This window comes from Nipponia nippon, unplaced genomic scaffold (assembly GCF_047370975.1).
Source record: "Nipponia nippon isolate SJK-2023a ecotype South Korea unplaced genomic scaffold, ASM4737097v1 scaffold_36, whole genome shotgun sequence".
In the NCBI taxonomy this organism is placed as follows: Eukaryota; Metazoa; Chordata; class Aves; order Pelecaniformes; family Threskiornithidae; genus Nipponia; species Nipponia nippon.
In genome coordinates this window covers 1,051,656-1,073,727 of record NW_028262354.1, presented here as the reverse complement: position 1 = coordinate 1,073,727, position 22,072 = coordinate 1,051,656, and the positions used below count along the sequence as shown (strand labels likewise).

Here is a 22,072-nt window from a genome sequence, read left to right as displayed (position 1 = left end):
GTGAGGGTGATGTCGCCGCCTGTCACGGCAGGGGATATCGCGACAGGAGGGCGGCGGCGCCGGCCCGCTCACCCCGCCCGCCCACACTCAAGATGGCGGCCGCGCCTTCGCCGCGCTCAGCCGCCTACGCCACTTCCGGCCCGACGGCGGCCCGCCGACGCGAGGGGGCGGGGCTGGCGCCTGCGTCTGACGTCACGGCGCACGGCGCCGTCGCGCCCGCGGCGTTCGTTACGTGAGGGCGGTGCCGCGCGGGCGGGAGCGGGGCAAGATGGCGGCGGGGCCCATCTCCGAGCGGAACCAGGGTGAGCGCCGGGGCCGGGGCCGGGCCCTGCCGGGGACGTGCGGGGGCCGGGGGGGGTCCGGGGTCCCAGGTTCGTGGGGTTCCAGGGCTCCCGGGGGCTCTGCGGGGGACCCAGGGCTCCACGGGGACCTCATGGGCGGGCGCTGGGGACGTGGTGGGGCTCCGGGGGGGGGGGGGGGCGCCAGGCTCCCTGGGGATGTTTCGGGGTTTGGGGTGGGGGCTGCGGGCTCCCTGGAGCCATGGGGTGCTCGGGGGGGGGGGGGGGCGGGGGGCTGCGGAGAGGGCCTGGGCTCCCCAGAGGTGTGGGGGTGTCGGCTGGGGGGCCCTGGCCTCGCCTGGTGGGCTTCCTGGGCACACAGCAGCTGGCACGGAGGGGTTCTGGTCCCCCGAGAGGAAAGGGGGGGCTACGGGCGCCTCCCTGGTTGAGGGCGTAATTATGGGGGATGTGGCTAAAGGGGGATTCCTGTCTTTGGCTTGAGTGATCTCAGCGTCAAGCCCTCAAGTCCGAGCGCGGCCGAGACTTCCAGCTTCCCGGGTCGAGCTCAGCTTTTCTTTTTCCCTCCACTCAAGATGCGACGGTGTACGTTGGGGGGCTGGACGAGAAGGTCAGCGAGCCGCTGCTGTGGGAGCTCTTCCTCCAGGCGGGACCGGTGGTCAATACCCACATGCCCAAGGATCGAGTCACGGGCCAGCACCAAGGTGAGATACTTACCATTCTCTCGCAAAAGCTTCACATTGAATAAAATACTTCAGGAGGGGAAAATCGGAGAGAGATTACTGCGGGAAGAGAGGCGAGGGGTGGATAATCCCCAGGAAGGATCATCTTCCTTCCCCTAAGGGGAGCTTTGGGCTCTCTGGTTTTAAATCAAGCGGGGCTGGATGAGCTGTGGGAGGCCGTGGGTCTGCCCTCTCCTAAAGCTCTGCTTGGGGACTTGCTGCAGGCTACGGGTTCGTGGAGTTCCTCAGCGAGGAGGACGCGGATTACGCCATTAAGATCATGAACATGATTAAGTTGTACGGGAAGCCGATCCGAGTGAACAAAGCCTCGGCCCACAACAAAAACCTGGACGTGGGGGCCAACATCTTCATCGGCAACCTGGACCCCGAAATCGATGAGAAGCTGTTGTACGACACCTTCAGCGCCTTCGGGGTCATCCTGCAGACGCCCAAGATCATGCGAGACCCCGACACGGGCAACTCGAAGGGTTACGCCTTCATCAACTTCGCCAGCTTCGATGCCTCGGACGCGGCCATCGAGGCCATGAACGGACAGTACCTCTGCAACAGGCCCATCACCGTTTCCTACGCCTTCAAGAAGGATTCCAAAGGCGAGCGGCACGGCTCAGCCGCTGAGCGTCTCCTGGCAGCCCAGAACCCGCTCTCGCAGGCGGATCGGCCCCATCAGCTGTTCGCCGACGCTCCTCCTCCTCCGTCTGTCCCGACGCCTGTTGTCACCTCCCTGGGACCTGGCGTCACCCCTCCAGGTGGGTCAATCCTGGCGGGACCCCTCCCTGTGCCGCGTCAGTTGACAGGAGGCTGTTGTGCCCGTCCACCACCGGGCCCGGGGGTGGCCACGTTCTGCCGTGCCTGGTGCGGAGCCGCTCCTTCTCGCCTGGGGAGGCTCGGGGCGCTGGCACCGCGCCGCGTGGGCGCTCTTTGGTGACAGTCAGTGCCAAACCCTCAGCGGAGCTGTAGGATCACGAGCTGGCGGGACCTCTTCCCTCCCCGCGGCAGCTCGACCTACGCTGTCCCAGGGCTGAGCGGAAGGAGCCTGCTTCTGTCTGCTGGGTTTTGATGGTTCCTGAGGCTGTTTGTGCTTTCGCCTCCTTCCCGATTGCTTGGGAGGGTTTTTTTTTTGCTTTTGGTTTGGTTTTTTTTACACTGAACCGAATTCTCACCGTCTCTCTTCCCAGGCCTCCCGCCCCCAGGATCGTTCCCCCCGCCGGTGCCGCCCCCCGGAGCGATGCCTCCCGGCATGCCTCCTGCCATGCCGCCCCCGCCCATGCCGCCTGGCGCGGGTGCCCCCGGTCCCCCCTCCGGGGCTGCGCCCAGCGGGGGACACCCGCCTCACCCGCACCCCTTCCCTCCGGGCGGGATGCACCACCCAGGTAAGCGTCGGACAGGTATCGGGCTCGGGAAACGTCGCTCATCTTCTGCTTCTGGGGGGTGGCCTCGGGTAAATCGCCCCCTCCTTCTTCTTCCCTGATGTTCCCCTTCTGTAAAATGGGGAGAAAACTGTTGCCGTCCTCTGTAGGGGACTGAACGCGGCGTCGTTCCCCAGAACGTTGCTCTCTGCAGCACAGGGCAGCCTGGTGAAGAAAAGGGAGGGTCTGCGTAGGAGCGCGTATGTCACCTCAGCGGCGCCGTGCCTGCTGTCTGGGTTTCTCCCCTGGATGTTCTAAAACGTGTTAAAAAATAGCCTGGAGCGGGGCTCGGTGGGATTTATGGAGCGCTTTGGTAATTTAGGAAGTAGTGCCCTTCCGGGAGGCATCCAGTCGGGTCGAGACGTTGGTTTCCTCGAGGTGTGGGACGCGGGAAGGCAGGGTCCGGCGCGGCGCGGGCTTGCGAGGTCTCGGTGCTGTTCTGGCTGGGAGGACGTTAACGAGACTCCAAGCCTTCGTCGTTTTTCTCTAGTGTAAACGAATACGTTAAGTGCGAACCTTCTTAGCACAGTCTGCGGCTCTGCCAGGCAGGAGCTAATTCAAGACATGAGAACAAAATGTTTCTTTGATTTCCTTCCGTTTTTAGCCCTGTAGTACTGGGGAACGAGCAGCGTATACGTCTAGACTCTGGTTTCAAATGCAAAAATTAAGTGAAATTGGCAATTTAATTTTTTTTGTTTGTTTAATCCTGCCTGCTGTAAAACGACCCCTGCACCGAGACGCTCTCCCAGGCTGGCTGATTAGGGCGCTTTGTGTGATCGTGGCTCTGGCCGTGTGAGCGACCAGATGGCTGCTGCTTGTCCCCGATCGCAAGCTGGCTCTTCAGGCTTTAGAGCAGCCAATTACATGCGGCAAAGGAAAGCCTGACCGAGCGCTTCCACGCCGCGTGCGCTGGGCTCTTGAGTTTCTGATGAGGAGAAAAGAATCTGTGTTTGTTTGGGTTTTTAAAGGGATAAAATAAGAGAATAATAGGAAAAAAAAAATAGATGTGGAAGGACCCAGGCCTCTCCTGCTCAGGGCAGGGCAAGCTTCAAAGTCAGGTTGCTCAGGGGCTTGTCCAAAATCTCCAAGGGTGGCGATTTCTCTCCAAGCCCCTGTCCCAGGGCTGCACCACGCTTGCTGTCGCATCTTTCCCCCCTCTCACACGCGCCCAAGCAGCGTTTCCGATGCTGCAGCCCGTTCCTGTTGCCTCTCGTCGGAGAGCTTTGCGCTTTCTCCTCTTTAACCTCCCTTTTGGCAGCAGAACCCCCTGGGCGGGCCGGACATCGTAACCATCCAGCTGGATTTAGTGCCCCTCTGGGCCGCGGCTGCCCGGAGCTGCCGTGCCGAGCGGCTGCCCTCGTTCCGAACATCCCTTGACTCGTTATTCCCCTAGGAATGCCTCCCATGCAAGTGCACCACGGGCCGCCCGGGATGGGCCAGCATCACCCAGGACCACCGGGCTCCGGGGGCCAGCCTCCCCCACGGCCCCCACCTGGCATGCCACACCCTGGACCCCCACCCATGGGTATGCCACCCCGAGGACCTCATTTCGGGTCGCCCATGGGTAAGTGGGTGCCTGCAAGAGGCGGTATGTGTTCTTTTCTATCGATCGTACACGCTTCGTTGAGTTCGGCGCTTGCTTCGGCCCCGCGCCCTCCCTCGTTCCTAGCTTAACGGGGACGGGAAGGAGGTGACAGCGCAGCCTCCCCGCGGAGAGGTGTCTTGGAGCAAGACCTGGCGGCTGCGCGCCGCTAAGCCAGGGTCTCCCGGGGCTTTCCTCGTGCTCGTCGCGATGTGGGGCTCTGCGCTCTCTGGTGATTTCCCCCCACCTCTCACGTCGGGATATCAGCTGGGCTTTGCCAACCCGGAGGGTTCCTGAGACCTCTGGTGTCCGCCAGCCGTTGGAGGGTCCTAGGAGAGACGTTTTCTCCAGGATCTGCTGGTAGAGGGAGGATGGGGGAGAGCGTTGGCCCAAACCGGGGGCACCCGGTAGAGCTGGCGCCCAAGGGTGGGTTTTGGGTGGGATCGGCTGTTTCTGCTTCTCCCCACGGCGGTTGTTAACGTCTGTGCTCTGTCCCCGCAGGTCACCCAGGCCCCATGCCGCACCACGGGATGCGCGGCCCTCCTCCGCTGATGCCTCCTCACGGCTACAACGGTCCCCCTCGCCCCCCGCCGTATGGCTACCAGAGGGTCCCCCTGCCGCCCCGGCCGGCACAGAGGCCCCCCGGGGTGCCGCCGCGCGGCCCCTTGAGGGGCCCCCTGCCCTAAACGCAGCGGTGGTAAAACCCCCTCCCTGCTGGGGATCCTTCCCCCTCTGTCCTCAGGCTTTCGTTTCCCCGTGGACTCGCATCCCCGCACCCAAGAGGGGCGGTTGGGTCCATCCCTGCCTCAGCTCCCCCCGCTCTCCTTCCCTCTCCCCGTCTTCTTCGCCATTTCTTTTTATAGTGTTCGTTTTGATTACTTTTCCCCTCCTCCTTCCGTTTATCTCGGCCTTGAAGATTTGTCAAGGTACTTTTAACAGGATTTTTTTCTATGTAAAGCAGCGATCACCCATTTACAAATAAAGCGTTTTAAGAACCGGGGGTCGTCCCTCTGAGATCGGGACGAGGCTCTGCCTGTTTGTCATCACGGCGCTGATCGGCTGCTGACTGCTCTCGCCTTGCGCGCAGCCCCGGGGACGCCCGCGATGGAGTTCGTCGGCACGTGAAAGCTCTCCGCCTCTGCTGGTACCGATGCCGCCTGTCTGTCTTGGTGAGGCGCTGAATTAGGGTTGATGCTCCCGGTCTCCTGCTTTATCCAGGCTGTTTGTTGGCGGCCGATAGGCTCCACGTAATCCGGTACTCCTGCAGTGAAGAAAATGTACGATAAAGCCTTAAAGTCCATCGCATCCTTGGACGCTGCTGTCCCAGAGAGCGCAAGTGAGCGGGCGGGACATCTGGAGGAGTAATTCGGCAGTGACACTCGCTCTCCTGAGTGCCTGCCTCGTCCCTCTCCACGCGGAAGGGGCTTCTTTAGAAATGAGATCTCATTTCGATGTCGCTGGCAGCCACAGGCAGCCGTTATAGCTGTGGTTCTGGGGACAGTGTTAGCTGGGGGGGCGATAAAATTGGGGTGAAGCGGTCCGGTTGGGAGCGGAGGTAGAGCGGGGCTGGGCCACGTGTTGTCTCCACGCTTCCTGGGGCTGAGTCGCCAGGACCATCCCGCCTCTCCTAATGAATTCAGTGTCTTCGCGCCGGCGAGACCGCTAATTGGGGAAGCGTAGAAGCGGAGCCTGTGGAGGGAAAGTTTCACGCCTTCCCCAGCAGTTGGGAAGGTGTGAGGAGGGAGGGGGCTTGGCTTTCTGCAGAGCTCCGTACGGGAGGGCGGAAGAGCCTGCAATTGGAGACAGGGAGAGAGGTGTTGGCTTTATACATAGGAGGCTTTAAATCCCGGTGATTTAAAGACAAAAAAAATCAAGGTGCTTCCAGATATTTGGCCGCCTGTAGTTGTTTTGTGGCTTTGTGCAAGAGCCGGGGGATACGAATGGGGGACTGTAGTGCTTTTTTGGCTGTTGTGACTCCTCTTGGAAGGCTGCTGTGGCTCTCCAGCGCTCTGCAGAGAAGCTGCCTTGCTTTCAGCCCTGATTTTACCCTTTGCTGGTTTCTTTCTGTTTTATTTTAACATCCTAGGGCTAAAACTGACCTTTAGCTCCCATCTCTGTTCACCCTTGCGGGCCAGGGAGAAAGGATGGTGCCGTGCTTCCCCTCTCGTCATCGCGGGGTTACTTGGTAAGTGAGAGCTGGAGAGATGCAGAGCCTGATTGGGGAAGGCGGGGGAGGTAGCACGGCTGATCTACGAGCTTTGCCTCTCTGCTCGTGTTGCCTTTGGCCCGTGAGCGGCCGGTGCGGGAGCTGTGAGACGAACTGGAAGAGCTCTGTGCTTGCTTCAGCTGCTTGATAATTGTGCTTTGTCAGAGGCTGTAATAAAAGTAACGTCTAGGCTGTCCTTAGCTTTTACCGCTGATGTGGGTTCTCGTGCTGCTCCTTGAGTAGCCAGCCCTGCTCGGCTCCGGCCTTCCCGGGGCCAGTTCAGCGCTGTTAGGGGAGCTGTGGGGCTTGCTGTGTTGTGAATGGTTTCCAGGACTGCTCCCAGCTCAAAGCACCATGGTTGTGGGGGGCTGATCCTGACCAGGCCGAGCCCCCAGTGCTCCCACTGAAACGGGGTGTTATTAACCCCAGATGCTGAGCTGCAGTGAAGGTTCCCAAGTTTAGACAGGGGAGACCGAAGTCCAGAGGAGGAAACAGAACTTGCACGGGGGCTTCCAGCAGCCGCGGAGGCAGCGGGGTGCTCGCCGAACCTCTGCGATTTCATTAAACCGCCCACGGGCCTGGCTGTCTCTGGTCTGGGCCGCTCCAGCGCCCGGCACGATTGCATCGGTTCAGCCTCCCTCCAAGGAACGTGCCTTGCAATTCCTGCTGGATTGTGTCCAGCCTGGAGCCGCTCCACCGCGTCCTGCTCTGATGGTAAAATTATGGAAAGAGCCCGCCACGAACATGGTTGCCTCGTGGCGGGTAGCGGGAAGGTGGGGCCGCTGTTTCTCTGTACCGGCTGATGGACGAAGCGGTGGGGCGAAGGCATGGCACCGTTTGGCTCCGGTTCCTCCACCTCTTCTAGGAGGAAAACGAGAAGCGGCTTCACAGCTGCAGCTTTGAGGAGCAGAGAGGAGAAAACTGGGCTCAGGTGTAAATGAGCAGTAAATCGTTGCTGGTTAAGAGGCCAGAAGCTGCGAGGGGCTCTGCTGGCTGAGCAGACAGCAGCTGGGCCGTAGGTGTTTGTCTTAAGAGATGCCTGGTGAGTGCATTTAAAAACGTACCTCGTGTTTGTGCCAATCTTGCCGTGCGCGGGGCCGTAGTTTGCCTTTCTCTGCTGCGGCCGTCTGCGTGTCGGAGCGTTGGTGTACGCCTGGGTGCAGTTCAAGGCAAGGACGCTCTCGCCTTTCGGTAGGCGCGGACGAGGGAGATGCTTAGATCCCGTTGCAGGTGATGGGCTTCCTCGCGCAGCAGAGAAAAGCATCGCTGAGGCCGAACAAATCTTAAAGCAGCAAGGGGGCGGTGGGGTTTCCTTTGGGCTGGACGGGGAGGCGGCCGGAGGGCTGAGCTGGGCTCCGGTTTCGGGCTTTAACTGGGCGCGGGGCGTCGGTCGTAACGCCGGGCCGGAGAGCAGATGACGCAAGATTTTGGTGCCAAGGTTTGACCAAAGTCAACCGGTCCCATGAAAAATCCGTGATAGCTACAGCAATTAAAAGCATTCCTGGAGTGGAAATAATTATGCCAAGGGAGAGGCAAATGGGCATCCATCGACCGGCTCTAAGCACCTGCCAGAAGGGAGACGCCTTGGCCTCTGCCGCGACGCGGCTGGGTGACCTTGTTAGCTCGCGCGTCCGCGCTCCTGCTAGGTGGGAAGCGTGCGGCCCTCTGAGCTGCGACGGAGGCGACGGAGAGGTGTGTGGCCGCTACGTCACGGCGAGTGGGAGCAAGCCGCTGCTGAAGGCGTCTGCATTGAGAGGCCGAGATACACAAACCCCTTCTCCTGCCCCGGGCGGCGTCGGACCCTCGCGGTGAGACGTAAAAGCGGGAACGTGCTGCCTCCTCCTTCATCCCAGCGTCTTAATCTGCAGGGAGGCTGTGCTCAGCAGCGTCTTCATCCGCTTCCCCAATCCCGCCTTCTCCCGGCTGCTCCTGGATGCTTTCTCCAAAATGCTCCCGTCTCCGCAGGAGCTCCGGCCCCAGGACAGCCGTAGCCTGTAATTCGGTGCCGTTTGCTGTACGGCTTCGGATTTAATTCCACAGCAACCTTAGCCCGTCTGGCTCGGGCTTCCGAAAGCCGCTGCGATGTGTGTGTGCAGGGAGGGAACAGCTTCTACTTTAATAGCAAAAAAAAAAAAAAAAAAAAAAAGAAAGAAGAGATGGCTCCTCGTCCCCCTTCAGCGGGCCGTCGGGGTGGGGAACGGCCGTGGTCCGGACTGGCTGGGGAGCGAGGGGCGCGATCAGCAACCCCCTCCTGAGCCTTTGGAGACAGAAATTTGGGGAGAGTCGGGCTGGGACTGCTGGAGCGGGCGGGTTGAGGGGCGGGAGGCGTGCTGGTGGGGACGGAGGTTATCCGCAGCTTGCGATGTCCGTGATGCCGAGATCCGAGATGCTTTGAGGTCTCGAGTGTCCAAAGAAACCGGTGCCTCCCCTATCAAGCCAGCGAGCCCCGGGGCGGCACTTCTGGGCTCTTCGCTCCAGGAAGCCACCGGGACGCACCCGGGGCAGCCGATCTCCCTGCCGCGGACGGACCCACCCCGCTTTTATCCCACCGCCCCCGGTTTTTAGGCCCTGGCAAACGCGAGGTGACCCGAGGCCCTCGGGACAGGACAAAGCCGTTCCCCTCTCCCTGCTGCGATGCATTTTACTCCGGTTACATGCGTTGAAGCCTTAGGGCCGAGTGCGAGCGCACGGAGACGGAAGGGAAGGGGGACGCGGCGATGTGCCGGTGACAGTGTGGCACATGAGTCATAGCTCGATGGGACTCGGCGGCCCCGAGGACGCGGCGCTCGCCCGGCCGCGCCAGGCCAACGAGGCTCTGCGCCGGGGCTCGCTCGGCGCGTGATGAGCGCATCTCCCGGAGAGCCCTGCAGCCCAGATGCGACGCTGTCGGAGCGGGCGCCCAGCCCTGGGTGCAGCCACCCACGCAGCGGGGAAACCTTATTATTTCTCAGCTCCCAGTTTCCTAAATCCTTCCCCATGCTGGTCCACTGGTCTGGACTGGTTCCCGACCCCATTTGCCCAGTCTGAGCTGAAGTCCTGCACTTGTTCCTACCCTCGCTGTGCTTATTTCAGCCTCGAGCGTGCTTTCCTCATCCCCCTCTCGTTAAAGGATGGTCTCCCGCTGGGGTCTGGGTCGTGCCCAAGCTGCTGCGAGCCCGGCGCAGCCAGGGCACGGGCGGCCCGGCCCCGTACCCAGCTCTGCCGATGCGTCGCGTGGCTCTGGGGCTGGAAGCTGAGAGCGGCTCAACTCGTTGCGTGTGGTTTGGGAGAAGCAGGGGGCTCAGGGAAGGTCCTGCGAGTGCTCCCAGCCTTGCTCAGCCTGGGGACCCCCCGCTCCAAGCCCAGCCCTGGGAGGGAGCTGGGCCAGAGCACTTGGGGTCTCGGCTTCCCACCGTCGGTGAGCGACCCGGGGCAAATGGGGGCCGGTTTGGGTACCCCGGGCCTTGCTTTGCCTCCCTGCAGTAACCCCCTTCTTCCTCGCGTCCCCCAAAAAGATGTCGGAGGCGTTTGTGCCCTGTCACGACGGAGGGGCCGGGTCTGGCCAGCCCAGGCGGAGACGATTTGATCCAAAGAAATCAAAATTCACCCCCGAGGAGGCCGTGACTCAGATTTGCCAGGCTGCGTTTCCATCCGCCGCCCTGCCTGCCTGCCTGCCTGCCTGCCTGCGGCTGCGGTGGGCGGCAGGAGGAGAGGTTGCCATAGAGGGTCTGAGCGCCGCCAAATCCCCGCGGCTTCGCCTTTACGCCGCCGCGAATCCCCAGGGAGGGGAAACCGGGGGCCGGCTGCTCGTGCCCCCCGTTAGCCACGGTCGCCTCCGCAGTCACCGGAGCAGCTTCAACCCAGCAGCTCCGGCACGGGAACCCCGTTCCCGAGGGAGCTTCCCCGCAAGCGTGGGCAGCCCGGGGGAAGCATCGCCCTCCCTTCGGCTTCGCTAATAAGCCAAAGCGAGGGGCGAGCCCCCCGTCCTCCTGCCGGTGCCCCCCCCAGCTCCTCGTTTGCTGTAGCACAGCCCTCCCCGCCACCTCCCTTCCCTGGGCTGTTGCAATGGACTCTCCCAGTGCTCGGTGTCTGTGTCGGAGGCTGCGGCGTTAACGCTGGGTCTGGTACCCGTGAGCTGTTTTCTTGCCGTATCCCTGCCGGAGCATCCTTCCTCGCAGCGCAGGAGGCGGACGCCGAAAGGAGGGCTGGAGCGGAGCGAGGGCTGAAGCAGGTAAGGAGAGAAAGAAATGCCTTTTATAAGGCAGATCCCCCTCCTCTCCCCGCTGCTTTTAATTAGCATCCTCGGAGCCGCCGTCTGATGGATTAGGGGTTCGGCTTCTCCTTCCCACTTGGTGTGGCCATTTTGTCCTGGAAAACCTTGCCTCTAGCCTTGCTCTGTCTTTTTATGTGCGTGTTTAATAGCCTCTTGTCATCCCTCCCGCGCCGTCGTACGGCCGGGGAATCTCTGCCGATGGGGATTGGGGTTTTGGCGTGGGGATGGGTGTTTATCGTGGTGGTACCGGCAGGTTTTGGGGAGGGGGAGCGTCACAGCTCTCCGGGGGTGGCAAGGGGGGGTGTTGGAAGATGACCTTGGACAGAGGCGATTTAAAACTCTTCTCCCCTGTCGCCATGTTCTTGCCATAATGCAAAAAGGCTGGGGGCTGCGGCGGGGGGGACGGAGCCAGACGAGCCCGAACGTGGGACCTCCCGGGGGGGGTTTGGGGGTGCGCGGCAGGGCTGCATCGATCGCTGGCTCCGGTCGGACGCGTGGCAGGAGGGAATGGGTCCAGAGCCTGATAACCTTGTCTAGGGCTGGCGGTGACTGCTCCGGCCAGCGCCAGGACGGGGCTGGCAAGGCCAGCGGTGTGTTTTTGTGACCAGAAGAGCATTTTTGGGGACCCCCCCCAGGCTCTGGCACGGAGGGTGGCTGCGGTCTGTCTGATTTCTGGCTTCCTTGTGAAATCAAAGCCCTGATCTCAAAAGCATCCGTCGCTGACGCGCGGCGTTGGCTCGGCCGCTCGAGGCTCCCCGGCTCGTGCAGAGCAGCCTCTCGGTCACGGAGCTGAGCTGTGACCTTGCTCCCCGGCCCGTCCTCTTCCCCGGCAGGTCTTCGGCCTCCCTCTGCCCCCCTCTTCCTTTTGCCCTGTACGTCACGGGCCGTATAACGGCATCCCGCCGCACGGCCGCATTGGGAGGCACCGCAGGGAGCCGCCAGCCCGGCTGGAGCAAAATGACCTTGGCCATGAGTTGGCTCCTTCCAGGGGCCTCAGGTGCCAATAGCTTTAATCCGAGGAGGGGAGCGGGGGCTCCCCTGGCAGGGCCCGGGGCTGGGGTTGCTCCCGACCGGCCGGGAAGGAGAGGGCAGGGGGTGCATTCGCGATTTTACGCTGCTTAAAAGCACCGGCCCGGCTTTATTCAGAAATTGGGGGCGCCGTGCCGTGCCGCAGCACCGTCCCCGCACCGTCCCCGGGTCCCTGCCGGCTGCGCAGAGCCGGCGTGGGCTCCCGCCCCGGGGGGAGCGCTGCCCCCAGCCCCGGCTATTTCGGAGGGGCTAATTTTAGCTTCCCCACCGTGCCCCGTCCCCTCGCTCGGGGAGGGGGGACACGGTGCCGGCTGCGTCCCTCTCCCTGCGGCTCAACTCCTGCCTCGCCGTCCGTGCCAGAGACAAAAATAACCTTTTTGGGGGGGTCTCACCAGCCCGTGCCCAGGCTGGGGGTCTGCGGGTCCATCCCTGTCACGAGCTGGGCTGGGCTCTGCGAGGCGCGGGGGGGCTACGCCGCCTGCCCTTGGCCTTCGCAGCCTGCGGGGCTGGGGACGGGGGTGCAGGGTGCGTGGGGACAGGGAGGTGCCACCTGCAGATTAGAGCCTCTGGGGTGTAGCCGGGTGCCCCCTCTCCTCCCCAAAGGCCGGACCCTGGGGGTGCCGAGGGTGCCCCCAGCACCCACCGGCTCTGCCGACGCCGGCGTCTCTCGCCAAACACAACCCGCAGCCAGGTCCCTTCTGGAAGCCTCCCCCGGGAGCGTGGCCCGCACACGAGGTCCCCGGAGCCGCTCTGCCACCGTGGCCAGCCTCGGGCAGCCCAGGACCCCTCCGAGGGACCCCCATCCCTTGAGCCCCCTGCCCCGGGGCACGGCCACGCAGCGCTGGGGGTGTCCTGGGAGGCTTTGGGGACCCCCGGGACCTTGGGTGCTGGTCCCCTCGCTGTCCCTCCGGCGCCGGTGCTGCTCCCGCCCGCCTTTCCCGAGGAAGCAGCAGGGTTCGGTCTCGTTGGCCTGGTTTTGGGTGGTGACTTGCAGCGCTGAGTGGGTGGCCCCGACGTCCCCCCCCCGGGCTCCCTCGTGGGGACGGATCCGGACCGCAGCCCAGCACGGGGGCGGCGGTGCTGGGTCCCCCTCCCGCTGGCGGTGGGCTGGGGTGTCCCCTGGGACCCCCCACCCCTGGGGTCACCCTGTGCCCTGCTGGGGTCAGCTGGGGGGTCCCCGTCCCCCCGGGGGCCCCCTCCCCAGGGTCTCACCCCAGCACTGTGACCCCCCCGCCCGAGGGTACCCCAAGCTGGGGGGGGGAATGCAGCTGCGTGGCCACACCCCCTGAAGCTCATTGGCTGAACAGCTGGGCCATGCCTCCACGGCCCCATTGATGCTGGTGGGGTGGCCACACCCCCTGGAGCTCATTGGTCCTTGGCCCGGCCACACCTTCCCGGCCCCATTGAGCGGATGGCGGGGCCTCTTCTCTCAATGGGCTGGGTGGGGGACATCGGTGGGGCCAGGGGGGTCCCCGCGGCCTGGGGGGCCCTGGCCTGCCGGGGGGGATGGCGGGGCTGTGGGACCCTCCTGGGATCCGTCACCGCTGGGATCCCCGCCGTGGGCCCAACTGGGGGACGCCGCGGCCCTGCAGAGCTCCGGGCGCGGACCCCCATCCCCAAGGGCCACCGGGGTCCCCGGGCGGGTGGATGGGGCAGGTGACCCTGCAATGGCGGGGGAGGCGTGGGCCAACCCCCTCGTCCCTCAGCTCCGTGCGGATCCGTCCTCCCTCTCGCCGTGTTGAACCCGCGGGGGCCGCGCTCCCCGCTCCCGCAGATTGATTTATTCAGGCAGCGCCGGCGAGGTTGGGTTCAAAGGGGCAGCTGGGGGGAAGAGGCAGAGAGGGGCCAACAAGCGCCGTAGCTTGTGCTCAGCCACGTTATCAGGCACTGGAGAATCCACCTCGGATCCCACCCTCAGGTCAACGGGGGTCTAAATCCTGCCGAAACGGGGGTGGCTGTGAGAGCTTCGGTCCTCCAAGCAAGCAGAGAGGGCACCTGAGCCTGGGGGGCTGGCACGGACCCGGCGTCCCCCAGCGCTGCCCCCATCCCGGCCCCCACTGCGGGTGCCTGGCGCTGGGGTGACCCCCCCGCCACCTCGCTGTGGGGCGGGGGTCTCCCAAATCCTCCTGTTCCCATCCGAGATGGGGGAAAAGTGCTGGGGGTGCTGGCGGGGGAGCTCAGAGCGGAGCAAACCCCGGGGGGAGGTGGGGTGCGAGGCCGTTCCCATCCTAAAACGGCCCCTGCTTGTGTCTGGGCTCCTCAGGTCCGGGCCAGCGCCTGGGGTCCCCCCGCGTCCCCTCCCAGCTGGTGCCACGCGGATGGGTAGCGCCGTCGCCCATCTCCCCGCGTCCCACCGTGGTCCCCGGGTGTGAGGGAGCCGCCCCCGACACAGAGACCCCCATCCCGGTGTCCCGGCCGATCCCACCGGCACCATGGATGAGAGCTTCCGAGACCGGACGGCGTTCATCCGGGGCGCCAAGGACATCGCCAAGGAGGTGAAGAAACACGCGGCCAAGAAGGTGAGCAAGGGCATGGACCGCATGCAGGACGAGTACACCAAGCGCTCCTACTCCCGCTTCGAGGAAGAGGAGGACGATGAAGACTACGCGCCCCAGGACGGCTACTACCGGGGGGGCGAGGGGGCCAACGAAGAGGAGGGGGCTTCCAGCGATGCCACCGAGGGTCACGACGAGGAGGATGAGATCTACGAGGGCGAATACCAGGGCATCCCCCGGCACGACTCGCTGAAAACCGGGGAGCGGCTGGGGGCCGAGGCGGCCGTCGGCGCCTTCGACGACAGCGAGGGACAGCGGCGGAAGGACAAGGAGGAGCTGGCGCAGCAGTACGAGCTCATCCTGCAGGAGTGTGGCCACGGCCGCTTCCAGTGGACCCTCTACTTCGTCCTGGGACTGGCCCTCATGGCCGACGGCGTGGAGGTCTTCGTGGTGGGCTTCGTCCTGCCCAGCGCCGAGAAGGACATGTGCCTCTCCGACTCCAACAAGGGCATGCTGGGTGAGGAGGGGATGGGGGGACGGGAGGGACAGGGGGACATGGGGGGCCTGAGGGACAGGGGGACGTGGGGAACAGGAGGGACAGGGGGACATGGGGGAGGGCTGGGAGATGTGGAGAGAGATGGAGGCATGGGGGGACGCAAGCGGATGGGGACATGGAGGGACAAATGGGATATGGGGGGACAGGAGGGGATATGGGGAGGTGTGGGGAGAGATGAGCAGATGGGGGGACACAGGGGAGATGGGGGACGTGAGCAGGAGGGGACATGGAAGGGTGTAGAGGGACACGAGTGTGAGGGACGTGCAGATAAGGGATGTGGAGGGACATGTGGGATATGGGGGGACACGGGGAGATGTGGGGAGACAGGAGCAGATGGGGACATGGGGGAACGTGAGCGGACAGAGGGACGCGGGGGGACACGGGGGTGCCAGGGAGCGGGGACATGTGGGGGTCGGAGAGGCGCAGGGGAGGTGGGGGGCACGGGGCGTGTGGGGATGGGGAAGGACGGGGGGGACTCAGGAGATGTGGGGGGACATGGGACATAGGGAGGGTCACAGGGGGTACAGGGGGACAGCGGGAGGCGGGGAGATGGCAGGACAGAGGGACGTGGGGGTATTGGGGACACGGGAGCTGTGGGGTACGGAGGGGCACAGGCAGCATGGGCGACCCAGACGTGGAGGGACCGAAGGAGATATGGGGGTGCAGGGGATGCGGGGGCACAGGCGGGGCACAATCCAGGGGGAGTGGGGGGACACCACAAGATGGGGGGGACACACCAGAGGATACCGGGAGCCATGAGGATATGGGGGGGCACAGAGATGCAGAGGGAGATGGGGGGGGCCGGGAGGAGCTGTGGGGACACGGGGGCGGTGATGGGACCCCTCGGGCACAGGGCTCCCACCATCCTCCTCCTCCTCCCAGTCCCGCACTGGTCCCGCCCTGAGCAATGGGGAGAGGGGGGCTGGGGCGGGGGGACGCCGCTGTGCAGTCAGGCCGTGACTCACGGCCCCGCAGCCCCCCGCCCCGCAGCCCCCGCCTTATCTCCCCGCTGCAGCCCCCCCCTCCTCCTGCCCGGGGCTGATAAGGGGATGCCGAGAGCGGGGCTGGGGGGCTGCGGGCCGTACGCTGGCCGCACCGCGGCACGCTCCCCCCTGCTCCGTGGTGCCCGCTGCAGCCTGAGCCCCCGCCATCGTCCCGGGTGTTACCGATCCCCCCCTTCCCTGAGACCTGGCAAACTCGGGGCAGGAGTGGAGGCTGGATGCAGCGGGGGGGGGCCTGGGGAGCCGGCTGGGGCTGGGGGCACCTCTGCCCCCCCGTCCCGTGGCCCCGCGCAGAGGGGACCCAGGGACCCCGGCTGTGCTCCGCTCGGGGGGGTCGCCGCCACCCCCGTGGCCCCCCAGCAGCGAGCCCCTGCCCCGAGCGCATCACCCTCTGCCGGGTGGCTCGGGGTGCAGGCCCCTGGGTCCCCCAGGGCTGACATCGCCGCCTCCCGTCCCCCCCCAGGGCTCATCGTGTACCTGGGCATGATGGTGGGCGCCTTCCTGTGGGGCGGGCTGGCCGACCGCCTGGGCCGAAGGCAGTGCCTCCTCATCTCCCTCTCCGTCAACAGCGTCTTCGCCTTCTTCTCCTCCTTCGTCCAAGGCTACGGCACCTTCCTCTTCTGCCGCCTCCTCTCGGGCGTGGGGTAAGGGGGGCACGGCGCCGTGTAGGGGACCCCCATGCTGGGGGGCTGAGCTCCCTCCCGCTCCCTTGCCGTGCCGAAACCCCCCGTTTTCCGCGGCGGCGGGGATGGCGGGGCGGGTGGTGACGCCCTTCTGCCCTTCGTCCCCAGCATCGGCGGCTCCATCCCCATCGTCTTCTCCTACTTCTCGGAGTTCCTGGCGCAGGAGAAACGTGGGGAGCACCTGAGCTGGCTCTGCATGTTCTGGATGATCGGGGGCATCTACGCCTCCGCCATGGCTTGGGCCATCATCCCCCACTACGGTAAGAGCCTCCCGGTGCCGGAGCATGCAGCGAGTTTGGCGGGTCTCAGCACGACCGCCATATCCTCTCCCATGTCCGTAGGCTGGAGCTTCCAGATGGGCTCGGCGTACCAGTTCCACAGCTGGAGGGTCTTCGTCCTGGTCTGCGCCTTCCCCTCAGTCTTCGCCATCGGGGCGCTCACCACCATGCCCGAGAGCCCCCGCTTCTTCCTGGAGGTGAGCGGACCTGGGGGAAGGCAGGGCCGGGTCCTGCTGGGGGGCTGGGGGTGCAAGCAGGGACCCCGAGTGGGCGGTGGGATGGTGGGGAGCTGGGCGAGGATGCTGAGCTGGTGGCGGAGATGGGGGGACCCAGGCAGGGACCCTGAGTGGGCGGTGGGACGGGGGCAGGATTGGTCCCGGGGTGAGCCCAGGCTCTGCCTTGCAGAACGGCAAGCACGACGAGGCCTGGATGGTGCTGAAGCAGGTCCACGACACCAACATGAGGGCCAAGGGCCACCCTGAGAGGGTCTTCTCGGTAAGGTGCCCCCGCCCCGGGGCTGAGCCTGCGGGCACCCAGCAGCCCCCAGGGGTGGGCTCCTGGAGGAGCAGGGGGCTGCAAATTCCCACCGCCGGGAAAAGCAGCGCCCGGAGGGGTCAGCCCTGCTTTAACAGGTGGGGAAACTGAGGCACAAGGTGGGGACGGCTCTCACCAGGGAGCCTTGGCTGAGGCTGGCGCTTCCCAGCGTCCCCAGACTGTCCCCCCCCGTACCCCGCAGGTCACCCACATCAAGACCATCAAGCGGGAGGACGAACTCATCGAGATCCAGTCGGACACCGGCACGTGGTACCGGCGCTGGCTCGTCCGATTCCTCAACCTCTCGCAGCAGGTGAGGCCGGCTCCTGCCCCAGCGTGCGTCCCTCCCCGCCACGTCCCCTCGTCACCGCCGCGTCCCCCCCTCACCCCTCCCGTCCCCCCTAGGTCTGGAGCAACTTCCAGCAGTGCTTCGCGCCCGAGTACCGCCGCGTCACGCTGATGATGATGGCCGTGTGGTTCACCATGTCCTTCAGGTGGGGACGGGGGGACCCGCCAGCCGGGCTGGGGTGGGACAGCCCCGGCGAGGAGCGGGGGCACCCAGGGGTGCTGTCACCCTGCGGCATGGCCGGGGCCGGGCAGCACTGGGATAGGGCTGGCAGCACCAGGAGGGAGCCAGGCGGCACCGGAATGGAACTGGGATGGGACAGGCAGCACTGGGATGGGGCTGGCAGCACTGGGATAGGATAGGCAGCACTGGGATGGGACAGGCAACACTGGAATGGAACTGGGATGGGACAGTCGGCACTGGGATGGGGCTGGCAGCACCGGGAGGGAGCCAGGCGGCACTGGGATGGGACAGGCAGCACTGGAATGGAACTGGGATGGGACAGGCAGCACTGGGATGGGACAGGCAGCACTGGGATGGAACTGGCAGTATTGGGATGGGCCTGGGATGGGATGGGCAGCAGGACAGGCAGCACTGATGTGGGATGGGCAGCACTGGGATAGGATGGGCAGCACTGGAATGGGGCAGGCAGTACTGGAATGGGATGGGCAGTGCTGGGATGGGACTGGGATGGGATGGGCGGCACTGGGACAGGACTGGCAGCACTGGGACGGGGCGGGCATCGCGGTGCCGGGGCTCAGCCCCCCTCTCCCCGCAGCTACTACGGGCTGACGGTCTGGTTCCCGGACATGATAAAGCACCTGCAGAACATCGAGTACGCCTCGCGCACCAAGCTCTTCACCCGCGAGAAGGTCCGGCACTTCACCTTCAACTTCACCCTGGAGAACCAGATCCACCAGGGCGGGGAGTACTTCAACGACAAGTGCGTCCTGGGCAGGCGCTGAGGCCGGGCCCGCTCGTTGCATGAGCGGAGGTGATGAGCCGGGCTCTTCCCCCCTATCCGACCCCACCAGGTTCATCGGCCTGAAGATGAAGTCGGTGACGTTCGAGGACTCGCTCTTCGAGGAGTGCTACTTCGAGGACATCACCTCCAGCAACACCTTCTTCAAGAACTGCACCTTCATCTCCACCGTCTTCTACAACACAGGTGGGAGGCGGCAGGCCGCTCGCCGAGGGGGTGAGGGAGAGGGAGGCGACCCCGCCAAACCCCTTCGCCATCCCCACAGATCTCTTTGAGTACAAGTTCATCAACAGCCGGGTGGTGAACAGCACCTTCCTGCACAACAAGGAGGGCTGCCAGCTGGACTTCAGCGACGACAACAACGCCTACATGATCTACTTCGTCAGCTTCTTGGGCACCTTGGCCGTCCTCCCCGGGAACATCGTCTCGGCCCTCCTCATGGACAAGATCGGCCGCCTCCGCATGCTGGGTGGGCATCGAGGAAGAAGTTTGTTACGCTGAGGGTGGTGAGACGCTGGCCCGGGTGCCCAGAGAGGCGGTGGGTGCCCCATCCCTGGACACATCCAAGGCCAGGCTGGAGGGGGCTCCGAGCAGCCCCGTCTGGGTGAAGATGGCCCCGCTCACAGCAGGGGCTTTGAAGGTCCCTCCCAACCCAAACCATTCTGGGATTCGATGATCTCCTGCCTCAGTTTCCCCTCCCCGACGCGGAGGGCGCCCGTCCCCTCTCCCAGCCCTGACGTGTGCCCGTGTCCCCCCGCAGCCGGCTCCAGCGTGATGTCCTGCGTCAGCTGCTTCTTCCTCTCCTTCGGCAACAGCGAGTCGGCCATGATCGCGCTGCTCTGCCTCTTCGGCGGCGTCAGCATCGCCTCCTGGAACGCCCTCGACGTGCTCACCGTGGAGCTCTACCCCTCCGACAAGAGGTGCGGGCGGCCCCGCGGCCGGCACCCCGCGGGGGCCGAGCTGGCGGGTGCTGGCGGGGAGGTTTTGGGTGCTGGGTGCCAGATGTGGGGTGCTGGGGGTGAGGTTTCAGGTGCTAAGTGCAAGGCATGGGGTGCTGGGGGTGAGGTTTTGGGTGCTGGGTGCAAGTTGTAGGGTGTCAGGTGTGAGGTTTTGGGTGCTGGGTGCGAGATGGGGGTTGCTGGGGGTGAGGTTTCGGGTGCTAGGTGCAAGGCATGGGGTGCTAGATGCAGGGTTTTGGGTGCTGGTTTCAAGATGTGGGGTGCTGGGTATGAGGTCTTGGGTGCCAGGTGTGAGGTTTCAGGTGCCAGGACTGAGGTTTTGGGTGCTGGGTGCCAGACGTGGGGTGCTGGGTGCCAGATGTGGGGTGCTGGGCTCAAGGTTGTGAGGTTTTAGGTGCTGGGTGCCAGGTGTGGGGTGCCAGGTTGTGGGTACAAGGTTTTGGGTGCTGGCTGCGAGGCATGGGGTGCTGGGTGCAGGGTGCCAGCTGCTGGGTGCCAGATCTGGGGTGCTGGTTGCAAAGTTTTGGGTGCCAGATGTGAGGTCTTGGGTGCTGGGTACAGAGTTTTGGGTGCTGGGTGCCAGAGCTGGAGCGCTGGGTGCAACCTTTTGGGTGCCAGGTGCCAGGTTTGGGGTGCTGGGTGCCAGATGTGGGACGCTGGGTCCAAGGTTTTGGGTGCTGGCTGCAAAGCACGGGGTGCCGGGTGCGAATTTTCGGGTGCCGCCTGCGCGCTGCGGGACGCGGGACGCAAACGGCCCCTCGGGGCCACGCGATGCCACCCCCTTGTCCCCGCGCCCGCAGGACGACGGCCTTCGGCTTCCTCAACGCCCTCTGCAAGCTGGCGGCCGTGCTGGGCATCAGCATCTTCACCTCCTTCGTGGGCATCACCAAGGCGGTGCCCATCCTCCTGGCCTCCGCCGCCCTGGCCCTCGGCAGCTCCCTCGCCCTGAAACTGCCGGAGACGCGGGGGCAAGTCTTGCAGTGACGGGGGGACCCCGATTCCCGCGCCGCCCCCCGCCCGGCTCCCCTCCCTGCCCCCCGGGATTAGCCTCCTTAGACACTGTGAGCCGGCTTCTTGGAGCATTTGGGATCTTCTTCATTTGCACTTGGCCCCCCCAAAACCCCCTGCCCCCCCCCCCCAGCCCCCCCATTTCTTTTCTCGGTGTCGTCCCCTCTGTGAAACGCTGCTCGCTCCCGGGGGCTGCGGGGGGGGCCCGGGTGCCTCGGCCTTGCGGGGGGCGGGACGGGCCCTGTGCCCCCCAGCATCCCCGCTGGGCCAGGGAGGAGGAGGAGGAGGATGAAGGCTCCGTCCTCAAGCAGGGATGGGGCTGCTGCGTGCCTCAGTTTCCCCATCCCGAGGGCCGGTGTCCAGCGCTGCGCAGGGTGGGCTTGGGCAGGGGAGGGGTCCCCATCTGCACCCCCTGCCCCAGGAGGAGGGGGGGGGGGCACCTTGGGGTGCTCAGCCTTTCGGGGTGCGGGACCCCTTGGGGTGCACAGCACCTGGGCACGCACAACGCCTCGGGGCGCAGGGCACGGCGGGGTGCGCGCAGCCCTTTGGGGGGCACGGCGCGCCGAGGTGCACTGCGTGTTGGGGTGCAAACCCCTTCGGGGGTGCACAACCCTCTGGGGCGCACGGCAATTTGGGGTGCACCCCGCCTCCCGCTGCAGAACCCCGCGGGGCCGCGCGCCGTTTCAGGGCGCCCACCGCCGCAAAGCACACGACCCCGCGGGGTGCACAACGCTTTGGGGCGCACGCCGCCTCCGTTGGCGTGGCATTTTTAGGGTGCGCGATGCCTCGGGGTGCAGGGTGCTTCTGCACGCACAGCACCCTGGGGTGCGCAACCCTCGGGGTGCAGAGCTCCTCGCTGAGCACAGCACCCCGGGGTGCTGCCGGCCCCTTGCACCGCAGGGTGCAGCAACCCCCGCCTGCAGCCCCAGCCCTTCGTCCAATTTCGGGGTGCAGCAGGGACCCCCCCGCACCAGGCACTGCCTGGCCACGGCTGGGCGCCCCGATGCGTCACCCATGGGTGCTGCTGGCCTTTGCGTGAGGGGGGGGCCCCTTGGGTGGGAGGGGGCCCAGCTGCATTTTGGGGTGCAGTGGGGTGGAGACGGGGACGCCTCTGCTCCCCAAACTGCCGCTTTTTCTGTTTTTAACCCGTTTTTAAAGGATTTTTCCTTCCTACGGGTGCTGGGGCGGGGATGGGGGGCGCGGGGTGCTCCCTGCACCCCCTTTTCCCCCCTGCACCCCCTTTCCCCCCCCAGCCCAGAGCACAAAACCACCAGCGGTTTGCAAAGCACAAAGCGGCGCCCGGCCGCAGCGCCGGGACCCCCCCGCACCCCCAAAGAAAAGCGGGGTACGGGGGGGTCGCGGGGCTGCGCCCCCCGGGTCGGTCCCCAGCGAGAGATGGGAAGCGTCGGTCTATGCAAAAGCGCTTCGGAGGCGCCCGGCAGCCCCCCGCCATCACCGGCAGCCCCCCAATATTTCGGGCAGCCCCCCCCAGCATCGCGAGCAGCCCCCCCCCCCAAGCGATCGAGCGGCCTGTGCTTCATCTCCTCCTCCTCCTCCTCCTCCTCCGCCCCGCGTCCTTCGGTGTAGCTGGCCCTTTGGGGAGCCCCCCGTAGTTCTGTCCGTACGCAGTCGTGCCGTGCTGTAGTTTTGAGATGTTTGTAAATGAATTAAAACGCCCCCCACCCAGGCAGCCTCCCCCCGCGGACCCGCCGGCGC

General features: G+C 65.3%; 2 protein-coding genes across 4 annotated transcripts; both read left to right on the top strand.

Moving 5' to 3' along the window:
• The first annotated feature begins 151 nt into the window (after positions 1-151).
• SF3B4 (splicing factor 3b subunit 4) lies at positions 152-5,041 on the top strand. 2 transcript variants are annotated; one of them, XM_087772620.1, is made up of 6 exons: positions 152-302; positions 872-1,000; positions 1,243-1,785; positions 2,215-2,409; positions 3,839-4,009; positions 4,529-5,041. In XM_087772620.1, the coding sequence occupies exons 1-6, from the start codon at positions 269-271 to the stop codon at positions 4,711-4,713; spliced, it is 1,257 nt and encodes a 418-aa protein (XP_087628746.1). In that variant the 5' UTR covers positions 152-268; the 3' UTR covers positions 4,714-5,041. The 2 variants fall into 2 exon arrangements, with proteins under 2 accessions (XP_087628746.1, XP_087628745.1); XM_087772619.1 differs by having other exon boundaries at positions 3,839-4,033.
• A 4,801-nt stretch (positions 5,042-9,842) lies between these two features.
• On the top strand, positions 9,843-21,993 carry SV2A (synaptic vesicle glycoprotein 2A). 2 transcript variants are annotated; one of them, XM_087771971.1, is made up of 13 exons: positions 9,846-10,443; positions 13,778-14,526; positions 16,030-16,210; positions 16,358-16,509; positions 16,591-16,724; positions 16,933-17,022; positions 17,264-17,374; positions 17,467-17,555; positions 18,186-18,350; positions 18,442-18,575; positions 18,655-18,858; positions 19,150-19,309; positions 20,149-21,993. In XM_087771971.1, the coding sequence occupies exons 2-13, from the start codon at positions 13,947-13,949 to the stop codon at positions 20,330-20,332; spliced, it is 2,184 nt and encodes a 727-aa protein (XP_087628097.1). In that variant the 5' UTR covers positions 9,846-10,443; positions 13,778-13,946; the 3' UTR covers positions 20,333-21,993. The 2 variants fall into 2 exon arrangements, with proteins under 2 accessions (XP_087628096.1, XP_087628097.1); XM_087771970.1 differs by having other exon boundaries at positions 9,843-10,443; positions 16,358-16,724.
• Positions 21,994-22,072: the final 79 nt, after the last annotated feature.

Coding starts and splice junctions, on each gene's coding strand:
- SF3B4 (XM_087772619.1), top strand. CDS start 269: ATGGCGGCGGGGCCCATCTCCGAGCGGAACCAGG. Junction 303..871: donor CATCTCCGAGCGGAACCAGG/GTGAGCGCCGGG, acceptor CCTCCACTCAAG/ATGCGACGGTGTACGTTGGG. Junction 1,786..2,214: donor ACCTGGCGTCACCCCTCCAG/GTGGGTCAATCC, acceptor CTCTCTTCCCAG/GCCTCCCGCCCCCAGGATCG.
- SV2A (XM_087771970.1), top strand. CDS start 13,947: ATGGATGAGAGCTTCCGAGACCGGACGGCGTTCATCCGGGGCGCCAAG. Junction 16,211..16,357: donor CGCCTCCTCTCGGGCGTGGG/GTAAGGGGGGCA, acceptor CTTCGTCCCCAG/CATCGGCGGCTCCATCCCCA. Junction 19,310..20,148: donor CTCTACCCCTCCGACAAGAG/GTGCGGGCGGCC, acceptor CCGCGCCCGCAG/GACGACGGCCTTCGGCTTCC.